This window comes from Lethenteron reissneri, chromosome 27, assembly GCF_015708825.2.
Source record: "Lethenteron reissneri isolate LAM-NWPU_2019-01 chromosome 27, ASM1570882v1, whole genome shotgun sequence".
NCBI classification, from domain to species: domain Eukaryota; kingdom Metazoa; phylum Chordata; class Hyperoartia; order Petromyzontiformes; family Petromyzontidae; genus Lethenteron; species Lethenteron reissneri.
In genome coordinates this window covers 17,296,168-17,307,910 of record NC_083805.1, presented here as the reverse complement: position 1 = coordinate 17,307,910, position 11,743 = coordinate 17,296,168, and the positions used below count along the sequence as shown (strand labels likewise).

Sequence of the window (11,743 nt, the reverse complement as noted above, 5' to 3'; positions counted from 1 at the left end):
TAATAAAAATAAAACAATAAAATAATTCTCACGACGTTTCGGTCACAACGCAAGCAGCCGTCCTCAGGTGAAGAACAGGTATGTCGGGGAGACAGCGTCTGAATGAACATTCAGACGCTGTCTTGAGAATTATTTTATTATGTTTCATTTGTATTACTTTATTACTTCCCTTCTACGTGACTTTACCGAAAGAAACAAGAAGATGAATCCCTGCAGTCACGAAAGCTTTACATCGAAACCTTACTAATCACCGAGTTCTACAGTGTGGCTCTACTCTTCTTAGACTTGACTTCAAGCTTTCGTGACTGCAGGAATTCATATTCTTTGGGTCTTTCGGTAAAGTCACGTAGATAGAAAAAAAGTAACAATAATAAAATAATAAAAATGCAAATAAAGTGAATACGAAGGGGGGGGGGGTTGAGAAATGTGACGTCACATCAAAATGCGCAACTTTAAATAAATATAGACAACACGTTCTACTTAATTAAATAGACTTTTTAATAAACGTTTTCTCCTACAACATCAGAGTGCAGCGCCACATTAAATACGCACTACAATGACAATAGTTTTAAAGCGATTTGAAGCATGTTTTATTTTGGGGGGGGGGGGGGAAGCTTTGTGACGTCATATTTGAGGGGGGGGTCTGACTTTTTGTGACGCCATATGACTGGGGGGGGGGGGTCAAAAATCGTCCAAAATCGCGTGACGTCATTTATGGACGCCCCCTATGTGTGTTGGTGTGGTTGTGTGTGTTGTGTGTGTTGGTGTGGTTGTGTGTGGTGTGTGTATGAACTGTGGTGTGTGTGTTGGTGTGGTTGTGTGTGGTGTGTGTATGAACTGTAGTGTGTGTGTTGGTGTGGTTGTGTGTGGTGTGTGTATGAACTGTGGTGTGTGTGTTGGTGTGGTTGTGTGTGGTGTGTATGAACTGTAGTGTGTGTGTTGGTGTGGTGTGTTGTGTGTATGAACTGTGGTGTGTGTGTGTTGGTGTGGTTGTGTGTGTTGTGTGTATGAACTGTAGTGTGTGTGTTGGTGTGGTTGTGTGTGTTGTGTGTAGGAACTGTGGTGTGTGTGTTGGTGTGTTGTGTGGTGTGTGTATGAACTGTGATGTGTGTGTTGGTGTGGTTGTGTGTGTTGTATGAACTGTGGTGTGTGTGTTGGTGTGGTTGTGTGTGTTGTGTGTATGAACTGTAGTGTGTGTGTTGGTGTGGTTGTGTGTGGTGTGTGTATGAACTGTGGTGTGTGTGTTGGTGTGGTTGTGTGTGTTGTGTGTATGACCTGTAGTGTGTGTGTTGGTGTGGTTGTGTGTGTTGTGTGTATGAACTGTAGTGTGTGTGTTGGTGTGGTTGTGTGTGTTGTGTGTATGAACTGTAGTGTGTGTGTTGGTGTGGTGGTGTGGTGTGTGTATGAACTGTGGTGTGTGTGTTGGTGTGGTTGTGTGTGTTGTGTGTATGAACTGTAGTGTGTGTGTTGGTGTGGTGGTGTGGTGTGTGTATGAACTGTGGTGTGTGTGTTGGTGTGGTTGTGTGTGTTGTGTGTATGACCTGTAGTGTGTGTGTTGCTGTGGTTGTGTGTGTTGTGTGTATGAACTGTAGTGTGTGTGTTGGTGTGGTTGTGTGTGTTGTGTGTATGAACTGTAGTGTGTGTGTTGGTGTGGTGTGTGTATGAACTGTGGTGTGTGTGTTGGTGTGGTTGTGTGTGTTGTGTGTATGAACTGTAGTGTGTGTGTGTTGGTGTGGTTGTGTGTGTTGTGTGTATGAACTGTAGTGTGTGTGTTGGTGTGGTTGTGTGTTGTGTGTATGAACTGTAGTGTGTGTGTTGGTGTGGTTGTGTGTTGTGTGTATGAACTGTAGTGTGTGTGTTGGTGTGGTGGTGTGGTGTGTGTATGAACTGTGGTGTGTGTGTTGGTGTGGTTGTGTGTGTTGTGTGTATGACCTGTAGTGTGTGTGTTGGTGTGGTTGTGTGTGTTGTGTGTATGAACTGTAGTGTGTGTGTGTTGGTGTGGTTGTGTGTGTTGTGTGTATGAACTGTAGTGTGTGTGTTGGTGTGGTTGTGTGTTGTGTGTATGAACTGTAGTGTGTGTGTTGGTGTGGTTGTGTGTTGTGTGTATGAACTGTAGTGTGTGTGTTGGTGTGGTTGTGTGTGTTGTGTGTATGAACTGTAGTGTGTGTGTTGGTGTGGTTGTGTGTGTTGTGTTGGTTTCAGGAAAGGTCGGTCCTGCACAGATGCCATATTTTCTGTCCGTCTGCTACAGCAGAGGTGTAGGGAATTCCAAAAAGACCTACATCTCTGCTTTATTGACCTGGTCAAGGCCTATGATACCATCAGTAGGACTGGGCTCTGGGTTGTTCTTCGTGCTTTCGGAGTCCCTGACCCTCTGCTCACGATCATTAAGGACCTTCATGATGGTGAGCGGGCCCGGGTAAAACTACGTGGCCGGGAGTCGGAGCCTTTCCCTGTACACCTTGGGGTGCGACAGGGATGTCCTCTGGCTCCCACATTATTTAACATCTATTTTGACCGCGTAGTTCGTGAAGCCTTCAATAGCTGTACCGGGGGAATTTCCATTTGGTACAGATATAATGGGAGGCTGATCGACGCCCGGGTGCGATCAAGGGATGGCTCCCTATTGGTCAACCATGTTATGTATGCCGATGATTTGGTAATAGCTGCTCATTCAGAAGAGGAGTTGGAGACGCTGCTGCTGAGACTGGAGCGTGCCACTAAGAGGTGGGGCCTTACCATCAGCCCCACCAAAACTAAGCACCTGCCTGGGTATTTTGTACCATCGGACACTCCACCCCCACAACTCCCAATTGGTGATGGGGCAGTTGTGGAGAGAGTGGAGAGTTTCCCATACCTGGGCAGTGTGCTTATGACCGGCTCCAGTCTATCAGCAGAGGTCTCACTCCGAATCAGTCGAGCGGCAATATCTTTTCATCGGTTGCGTAACGCTGTGTGGAAGCTACCTGGTCTGTCGCTCCGCACGAAGCTTCAGGTCTTCTCGGCCACGGTCATTCCCTCCCTTCTCTACGCTTGCGAGACGTGGACCCCCCTGGTGGAGCATCTTCGCCGGTTGGAAACATTTAGGCTGGCCTGCCTACAATCCATCCTGGGTTTAACCAGGCTGGATTGTGTGAGGAGCTCACAAATCCTTGAAAGATCTGGGCAAAGTCCCATCAGTGAGCTCCTCCGGCAGGCAAGGCTGCGTTGGCTGGGTCATGTAGCCCGCATGCCCAGCCACCGCATGCCTAAACAGCTTTTGTTCGGCCGGATCGAGGGGGCTAGACGGGCGCGGCACGGGCTGGAGAAGAGATGGAGTGATGTGGTACAGGAGGACGTGGAGCTGAGTGGACTTGCCGATGACTGGTACCAGCGGTGTCAAGATCGGCCTCAGTGGAGGAGGCTCGTGAAGGACGCTACTGGGCAGTTGGAGGCAGTCGCCCTCCAACAACAACGGAGGGCGGAGGAGCGACGCTCACAACAACGAGCGGAGCGCCGGGTGGCTAAAGCACAGCAAGTCGGCATAGTAGGGGGCACAGGTGGTACATCAGCCAGTCATCTCGGTCATCTCGGTCAGTCGACCCGTGGCACCTGGGTCTGCCCCGTGACCTCCTGCCAGCGGGCTTTCGACACTTCACGTGGCCTCAAGGTGCACTTGGCCTGGCACAAGCATCGTGGTGACGTCACCGCCACTTAGTGGCGAATGGCGGTTGTTGTTGTTGTGTGTATGAATTGTAGTGTGTGTTGGTGTGGTTGTGTGTGTTGTGTGTATGAACTGTAGTGTGTGTGTTGGTGTGGTTGTGTGTGTTGTGTGTATGAACTGTAGTGTGTGTGTTGGTGTGGTTTTGTGTTGTGTGTATGAACTGTAGTGTGTGTGTTGGTGTGGTTTTGTGTTGTGTGTATGAACTGTAGTGTGTGTGTTGGTGTGGTTGTGTGTGTTGTGTGTATGAACTGTAGTGTGTGTGTTGGTGTGGTTGTGTGTGTTGTGTGTAGTGTATGAACTGTAGTGTGTGTGTATTGGTGTGGTTGTGTGTGTTGTGTGTATGAACTGTGGTGTGTGTGTGTTGGTGTGGTTGTGTGTGTTGTGTGTATGAACTGTGGTGTGTGTGTTGGTGTGGTTGTGTGTGTTGTGTGTATGAACTGTGGTGTGTGTGTTGGTGTGGTTGTGTGTGTTGTGTGTATGAACTGTGGTGTGTGTGTTGGTGTGGTTGTGTGTGGTGTGTGTATGAACTGTGGTGTGTGTGTTGGTTTGGTTGTGTGTGTTGTGTGTATGAACTGTGGTGTGTGTGTTGGTGTGGTTGTGTGTGTTGTGTGTATGAACTGTAGTGTGTGTGTTGGTGTGGTTGTGTGTGGTGTGTGTATGAACTGTAGTGTGTGTGTTGGTGTGGTTGTGTGTGTTGTGTGTATGAACTGTAGTGTGTGTTGGTGTGGTTGTGTGTGTTGTGTGTATGAACTGTAGTGTGTGTGTGTTAGTGTGGTTGTGTGTGTTGTGTGTATGAACTGTGGTGTGTGTGGTGTGGTTGTGTGTGTTGTGTGTATGAACTGTGGTGTGTGTTGGTGTGGTGTGTGTGGTGTGTGTATGAACTGTAGTGTGTGTGTTGGTGTGGTTGTGTGTGTTGTGTGTATGAACTGTGGTGTGTGTGTTGGTGTGGTTGTGTGTGTTGTGTGTATGAACTGTGGTGTGTGTGTTGGTGTGGTTGTGTGTGGTGTGTGTATGAACTGTGGTGTGTGTGTTGGTGTGGTTGTGTGTGTTGTGTGTATGAACTGTGGTGTGTGTGTTGGTGTGGTTGTGTGTGTTGTGTGTATGAACTGTAGTGTGTGTGTTGGTGTGGTTGTGTGTGGTGTGGTATGAACTGTAGTGTGTGTGTTGGTGTGGTTGTGTGTGTTGTGTGTATGAACTGTAGTGTGTGTTGGTGTGGTTGTGTGTGTTGTGTGTATGAACTGTAGTGTGTGTGTGTTAGTGTGGTTGTGTGTGTTGTGTGTATGAACTGTGGTGTGTGTTGGTGTGGTTGTGTGTGTTGTGTGTATGAACTGTGGTGTGTGTGTTGGTGTGGTTGTGTGTGGTGTGTGTATGAACTGTAGTGTGTGTGTTGGTGTGGTTGTGTGTGTTGTGTGTATGAACTGTAGTGTGTGTGTTGGTGTGGTTGTGTGTGTTGTGTGTATGAACTGTAGTGTGTGTGTTGGTGTGGTTGTGTGTGTTGTGTGTATGAACTGTGGTGTGTGTGTTGGTGTGGTTGTGTGTGTTGTGTGTATGAACTGTGGTGTGTGTGTTGGTGTGGTTGTGTGTGGTGTGTGTATGAACTGTAGTGTGTGTGTTGGTGTGGTTGTGGTGTTGTGTGTATGAACTGTAGTGTGTGTGTTGGTGTGGTTGTGTGTGTTGTGTGTATGAACTGTAGTGTGTGTGTTGGTGTGGTTGTGTGTGTTGTGTGTATGAACTGTAGTGTGTGTTGGTTGGTGTGGTTGTGTGTGTTGTGTGTATGAACTGTGGTGTGTGTGTTGGTGTGGTTGTGTGTGTTGTGTGTATGAACTGTAGCGTGTGTGTTGGTGTGGTTGTTTGTTGTGTGCAGGAACTGTGGTGCGTGTGTTGGTGTGTTGGTGTGGTTGTGTGCATGAACTGTAGTGTGTGTGTTGGTGTGTTGTGCAGGAACTGTGGAGTGTGTGTTGGTGTGGTTTTGTGTATGAACTGTGGTGTGTGTGTGTGTGTTGGTGTGTTGTGTATGAACTGTAGTGTGTGTGATGCCGCCACCACGAAGCCGTTCAGCAGGCGCCCCATCTACGACCTCGCCACCACCAAGCGACGGAGCCGACCCCGCGTCTCCCTCACCTCACCTCACATGAACACACCCGCACGCATTTCCCCCCCCCCCCCCCCCCCCATAGAGCTGGAAGGGGAAGTCACCTGATCGACCGGTTTTTATCCGAGAAGCCCTTATCGGGATTGACTTTCACGGTTTCCGGCGACCAGGGAATTGGACGACCTCCCCCGACGCTACTTTGCTGCGACCGGCTTTTAAGATGGTATGGTCGCGGCGAAGGGCATTCGGCCACCGCGGTTGAAACGCATCCCCCCACACACACCCCCCACGGGTCGACGAGACAGGCAGAGGAGGGATGGGGCGGCATAGTTTAGGGTGCGCAATTGATGGGGAAGGTGGTGGGGACATTCGGAGGCTCCGCGCTTAACTTCCGCAGCGGGCCGTGGTGATGGACGCCGCTGCGTGGTGCGCAGGAGCACGGCGCCATGCATGAGAAGAGGATTAATTGGATTTGGCGCCGCACACGCAGCACATCCGATTAGCATATCAAAGGCGCCCGGAGCCGCCGTGTTCGTGCTTGCGGGCGCGCGTCCATTGTTAAAGAAAAACTGGGAGAGCGCCGCCATCACGCTCGGAGCCGCATCCCTTTGATGTAGGGAGGATAAAAAGGGGGCGCAAAGGGGAAATCGCTCTCACTCCAGCGCCAGGCGACAAGACGCTCTCCAGTCCAGCGACCCGAACGTCCGTGAGACGCATCGAGGTATGCTGCGAGTACGGGATCAACGAACCGCCGTGGGCACCTAACAGTGAGTAAGGAGGTGAAGTAGGATCATAGCCGATAAATAGGGAATAGGTACAGGGGTAGTGGAATAGGCCAGCCTCGTCGATTCATACTGATTTAACATTAATTACCAGGTAGCAGACAATAAATCATTAATAGCTGACCGTGGCCTCGTGTGATCTCGGTGAGCAGTGTGAACGCGTGTAGTGCTGTGTACACAGTGGTTCGCCACGTGAGTGAGCGCTGCGCGGAGCTGCGCGTATGGGTGCGCGTGTGTTCACTACGTGTACGATACAGGTGCGCGATCACAACGTGAGTATTCAGTGGTGAGTGCCGCGGGGAGCTGTGTGCGTGAGTGCGCGTACGTTCGCTACGTTTCGGATATGGATGCGCGTTGGTAACGTGGTTATTCGACGTGGAGGCGAGTGCCGCACAGGGCTATAGACGGGCACACGCTCGCAGCGTGCGAGAGCTGTACGTAGCGGTGTAAAGAGGGGGAGTATGGCGTTTGATTGATGATGCTGTGCGCACGTATGCTTGCAGCGTGGGAGCGCCGCGTGAAGCCGTATGGGTAGGGGCGTCGCGTCCGAAGGCCGGCGAAACCCTAGCGGGTATTAGGGAGGTGGGGTACAGTAAACGGAATAGGGGATGCAGGCGGAGGGGACCCCGGGGGCCAACGGCCCCCACATGTGTTGGTGTGTTGTGCAGGAACTGTGGAGTGTGTGTTGGTGTGTTGGTGTGGTTTTGTGTATGAACTGTGGTGTGTGTGTGTTGGTGTGTTGTGCAGGAACTGTGGAGTGTGTGTTGGTGTGGTTTTGTGTATGAACTGTGGTGCAAGCTCTGCGTGAGCTGCTGTGTGCAAGTTCTGTGAGCTGCTGTGTGTGAGCTGCTGTCTGTGTGCAAGCTCTGTGTGAGCTGCTGTGTACAAGCTCTGTGTGAGCTGCTGTGTGCAAGCTCTGTGTGAGCGCTGCTGTGTGCAAGCTCTGTGTGAGCTGCTGTGTACAAGCTCTGTGTCAGCGCTGCTGTATGCAAGCTCTGTGTGAGTTGTTGTGTGCAAGCTGTGAGCTGATGTGTACAAGCTCTGTGTGAGCGCTGCTGTGTGCAAGCTCTGTGTGAACGCTGCTGTGTGCAAGCTCTGTGCGAGCGCTGCTGTGTGCAAGCTCTGTGTGAGCTACTGTGTGCAAGCTCTGTGTGAGCGAAACCTCTGTGCGAGCGCTGCTGTGTACAAGCTCTGTGAGCGAAACCTTTGTGTGAGCGCTGCTGTGTACAAGCTCTGTGTGAACTGCTGTCTGTGTGCAAGCTCTGTGTGAGCGCTGCTGTGTACAAGCTCTGTGTGAGCTGCTGTCTGTGGAGCTGCTGAGAGGAAGATCTGCCGCAGGCAGGTCAGCGAGGTGTAATGTAGATAGGGGAACTTGGTTAACAAAGTGACTGTATAGACAGAGATAGGAGTACCTACAACTGGTGCAAGAGTAGAGTAAGCAGGTGACTTGGAACAACGTACCCGACTGAGTGATTCGACACAACACTACAATAGCACTGGCTCTTCTCAGCGGCACATTTGGGCATACCCACTCATGTGGACATTTCCCTCACAGTTACGACCAAGGAACGCATGTTGCAATCATCTGTGGGTAGCAATGGGCCAAATTTCAGTGGACATGGCAAATACCAGTCTGAAGCCTGAATATGTAAGCACAGCCGTTTCAAAGGTGCAAAGTTATACAAATGTCTAAATCTTAAAAGCAGTAACCATAATATATTGTCTCCAGTGATTCAATAAAATGCAGGTGCATATTGGTCGTGGCCTTTACATTTGAAAATAACGTGGCATCAAGCACGTATCCCGTATTCAAGGTGTTCCCTTTAATCCGTTGACGTGTGCAGAAAAGCAGCATCAGCAGCAATTCCACACGCACGAGTATTCATCCAGAGCAGCATCGCTTCCATCGCACATCGTCTGCCCACTCAGGTGCCCTCACACATACAGACGTGTGCTACGCAGCGCACCACAACGGAGCAAGTGGCGATAGCAGCCAACCGTCACTAATTATTAAAGGGTTAACATGCACATCATCCCACAATTGTGTGAAGTTTGCGCGCACCTTTTTAGTTTAGTAGGCGTCATCACACGGAATACATTTTTACAGGAGCACCAACCAGCTTGGGACAGTAGTTTATTATATTCAAGCATTTTGTAAAGGAAGTCCATTGACGTATTGTCCATGTGTAGCCAACGCGTTGAAAGTATATGCTACCACATCACTCATGGGTTTAAGGGGTTGGGTACGTATGTACATGATGCGATTAATTTCTTTCTCCGAGTTAGGGTCGCCACCTTTCCAATTGTAGACCAAACCTGAACATATTTCTCAATCAGCCGAGGTCCATCAAAATGTGAGCAATGTCCTGCAATAGTTCCAACTCAACACCCCACCAGATCTCGGTACAAATGAATTCCTGCCACCTGAGCACAGATACCAATTCCCAGAGCGTCCGGGTAACACGCGGTTGGCAGGTGGCTACCCTACTCCTCGAGTGTCTGGCTTCGCCGAGTGCGATTCCTTTCGCCAGCAATTTAGGTCGATACATCAAACTCAAAAGGCACAAAGCGCAAATAAAGACATTTGCAGGAGGTACTTGAACAATGCATAGTGCAAGTCACTGCCGTAATGCGCACACACGTATATATGGACGTTACCACCTCTGCTGCCAGTTCCGTTATACACAAAACCCCAATGGGGGGGGGGGGGTACCACTGCTGCATTGCCAAATGATGAGTGAGGCAAATTTTGAAAGCAGGGAGCAAAGATCATAATTGACGTTGGGCAAAAGCGCGGAGTGGTGGCGCAGTGGCAGGCGCACTGCACTTTGGGTCCCGGCGATCGCAGTTCAATTCCCGGCCGAATAATGTTTTACTGTTTTCTGGGAGTGATGTCTGCACTGATCTCCCCCCCCTTCACCAACCAACACTGCCCAGCGTGAAACACGGCCCAACAACAACGCCGCCACTGCCCATGACCTACAGAACACGGAGACGCCTTCATCCAGCGGTGGATTGACAAAGGGCAGCAAATTATTATTCAGTGACCAAAATGAACGAGACCCACAAAAAGAAACAAGATTGATAACATTACTTTACATTTCTGTTGAGGGGCCATGTGCCTTTTGCACGCGCGCCAATTGGAATTCCAAAATATGTCCTGCCGCCATCAATTTGCAATGTTTCAATATTTATCGGAGCTGTTGCGGGCATGCTGGGTCTGTGCGACATTGAGAGAGCCCACAGAGTAAAACTGTGGGCTGCCTCGGATATTTTAAGCCAATAATCCCGTGGCGGTATTGTATGGTTTGAAACCGGTATCATAACACTTTGCGAGTTCTCAGTGCCACCTCCACAGAGAAATAACTCGGTGGAGTTAGACACATCTACTGCCCCGACATGTGTGCACCTCCTTTACAAGGTGTGATTGTGGTTACATCTCTCGTTCGGTTCGGCCTCGCGTACTTTGCATCTGGTGTCAGCTGACATATTGGTCTATGGCCTGCTACGTTTCAAGAAAAGACAAAGACCCCGTATCGCCCGAGCAGACTGTTGGAACAAGTGCTGTTAGCAAGCACCTATGAAGGCCAAAACGGTACACAAGGGGGTGGGTGGCCAGCACCATGTCCGACCGCCTTTGCCTCCCCAGTGGCGATGTTTACTACACACCACAACCAGGTACTAATTTGAGGCTGAGTCGACCTAGGGGAGACCGAGGACCGGTATTGGCCGTGAGCGGGAATCGAACTCAGGTCGCCGGGTTCATAGCGCTGTGCGCTAACCGCCTGCGATGTTTCAAACACACAAAACGTGTGTCACAAGCGCATGGCCTCTGCGTCTGCAAAAACCCATCGGCAGTTTCTGAAGAACTGCAATTTGGGTCTCCTTGGTCTTAAGTCACCATCAATATACGTTTGAGCAGAAAGGCAGGCAGCAGTGATACAGAGACCGATTTTACACTTCGTGTTGTTTGAAACTTTTTTTTTCAAGCCTGAAATTTATAAATTTGACTATAGCCCGCTTCCAAAATTAACTCTCAGGATATCTATCATTTGGGGATGTCAAAATTGCAGCTATCCTGTGCTAGCCAATGGCGTTGCTGCACGTCACTCATTTGATCGATCAACACGTGACAGTACGTGGGTTGTCGCAGCCGCTCGTGGAACCAAGAGAAGACGCCACTTGGCTGGATCAACCCACGGACACACGCGTACTATAACGCGCGGAGAGATGCGCGTGTGAAACCGTGTGTATGCATGCAATACAATTTGTACAGCCTCATTTTTAGGATTTTTAGTTTTTATAACATAACAATGTAAAATGTACATGATTGTAAGTGCACCCGCTCACACATGCACGCTACATGTTCTGTACAAGCTGCTCATGCTCTAAAGTAAGCACACAATTGTCCGTTTTGTTCCACCGCACGGTATTTCCAGCATTTAGAGGTCGGGCTTCCGACCTGCATTGCCCACAGTGCGATCACCGCTGCAGCAAGTTAACTGTACAACTTTGTTTTCTAATTATCCACTTCACTTCGTGGAACTAATTCGTGCTGCGCTGCAGAACGTCAGCTTCAGTGAACCGCACCTGATCCTTATTCTGCTGTGGAGGAGACACGCATACACAAAGCACAACATTCAAGACCAAGGCGTCATCGCGGCCACGGCCATCGACACCCCCACACCGCATCACCAACGCTTTCTACCCTCCACCAAATCCGGCAGCTGCTGCATGGTGGACATGATGTACAGACCTCCACGGTCTGCCCTGACAATATCCCACCAACTGGCCTTAGGTCTTCTCTTCCCCTTGGTCGCCAAACCCGTGGAGACCACTCTGGGCCCTGTCGCGGAAATTGGCCCTCCCCCATCGTATGTACGTTGATTGCCTTTCGCACCGTACGTAGCCAAACGTGCTAACCGGAGGTGCGCGCACGGCCCACTCAGCACAATCTTTTTGCCTCATCACATGTGCAAGATTAAGCTGCCACCTTCTCCTCGTGCTTTCCCACCTACCACAACATTTACCATTGAAAATGTAAATGCAAAACAGAATTTGGCGGCTGGAGATTTTATATCAGTGCTTTGCAATACAATTTAATGAGCAGAGGCACCAGGGAAGGAGATTTGATCAGATACCACCAAAATTACCAAGCTATGCAGA

At 49.9% G+C, this 11,743-nt stretch overlaps 1 protein-coding gene across 1 annotated transcript; it reads left to right on the top strand.

Annotated features, from left to right (window-relative positions):
• The first annotated feature begins 2,370 nt into the window (after window positions 1-2,370).
• LOC133348231 (uncharacterized) lies at window positions 2,371-5,863 on the top strand. The gene is made up of 2 exons (XM_061560949.1): window positions 2,371-3,649; window positions 5,729-5,863. The coding sequence occupies exons 1-2, from the start codon at window positions 2,642-2,644 to the stop codon at window positions 5,735-5,737; spliced, it is 1,017 nt and encodes a 338-aa protein (XP_061416933.1). The 5' UTR covers window positions 2,371-2,641; the 3' UTR covers window positions 5,738-5,863.
• The last annotated feature ends 5,880 nt before the right edge of the window (window positions 5,864-11,743 follow it).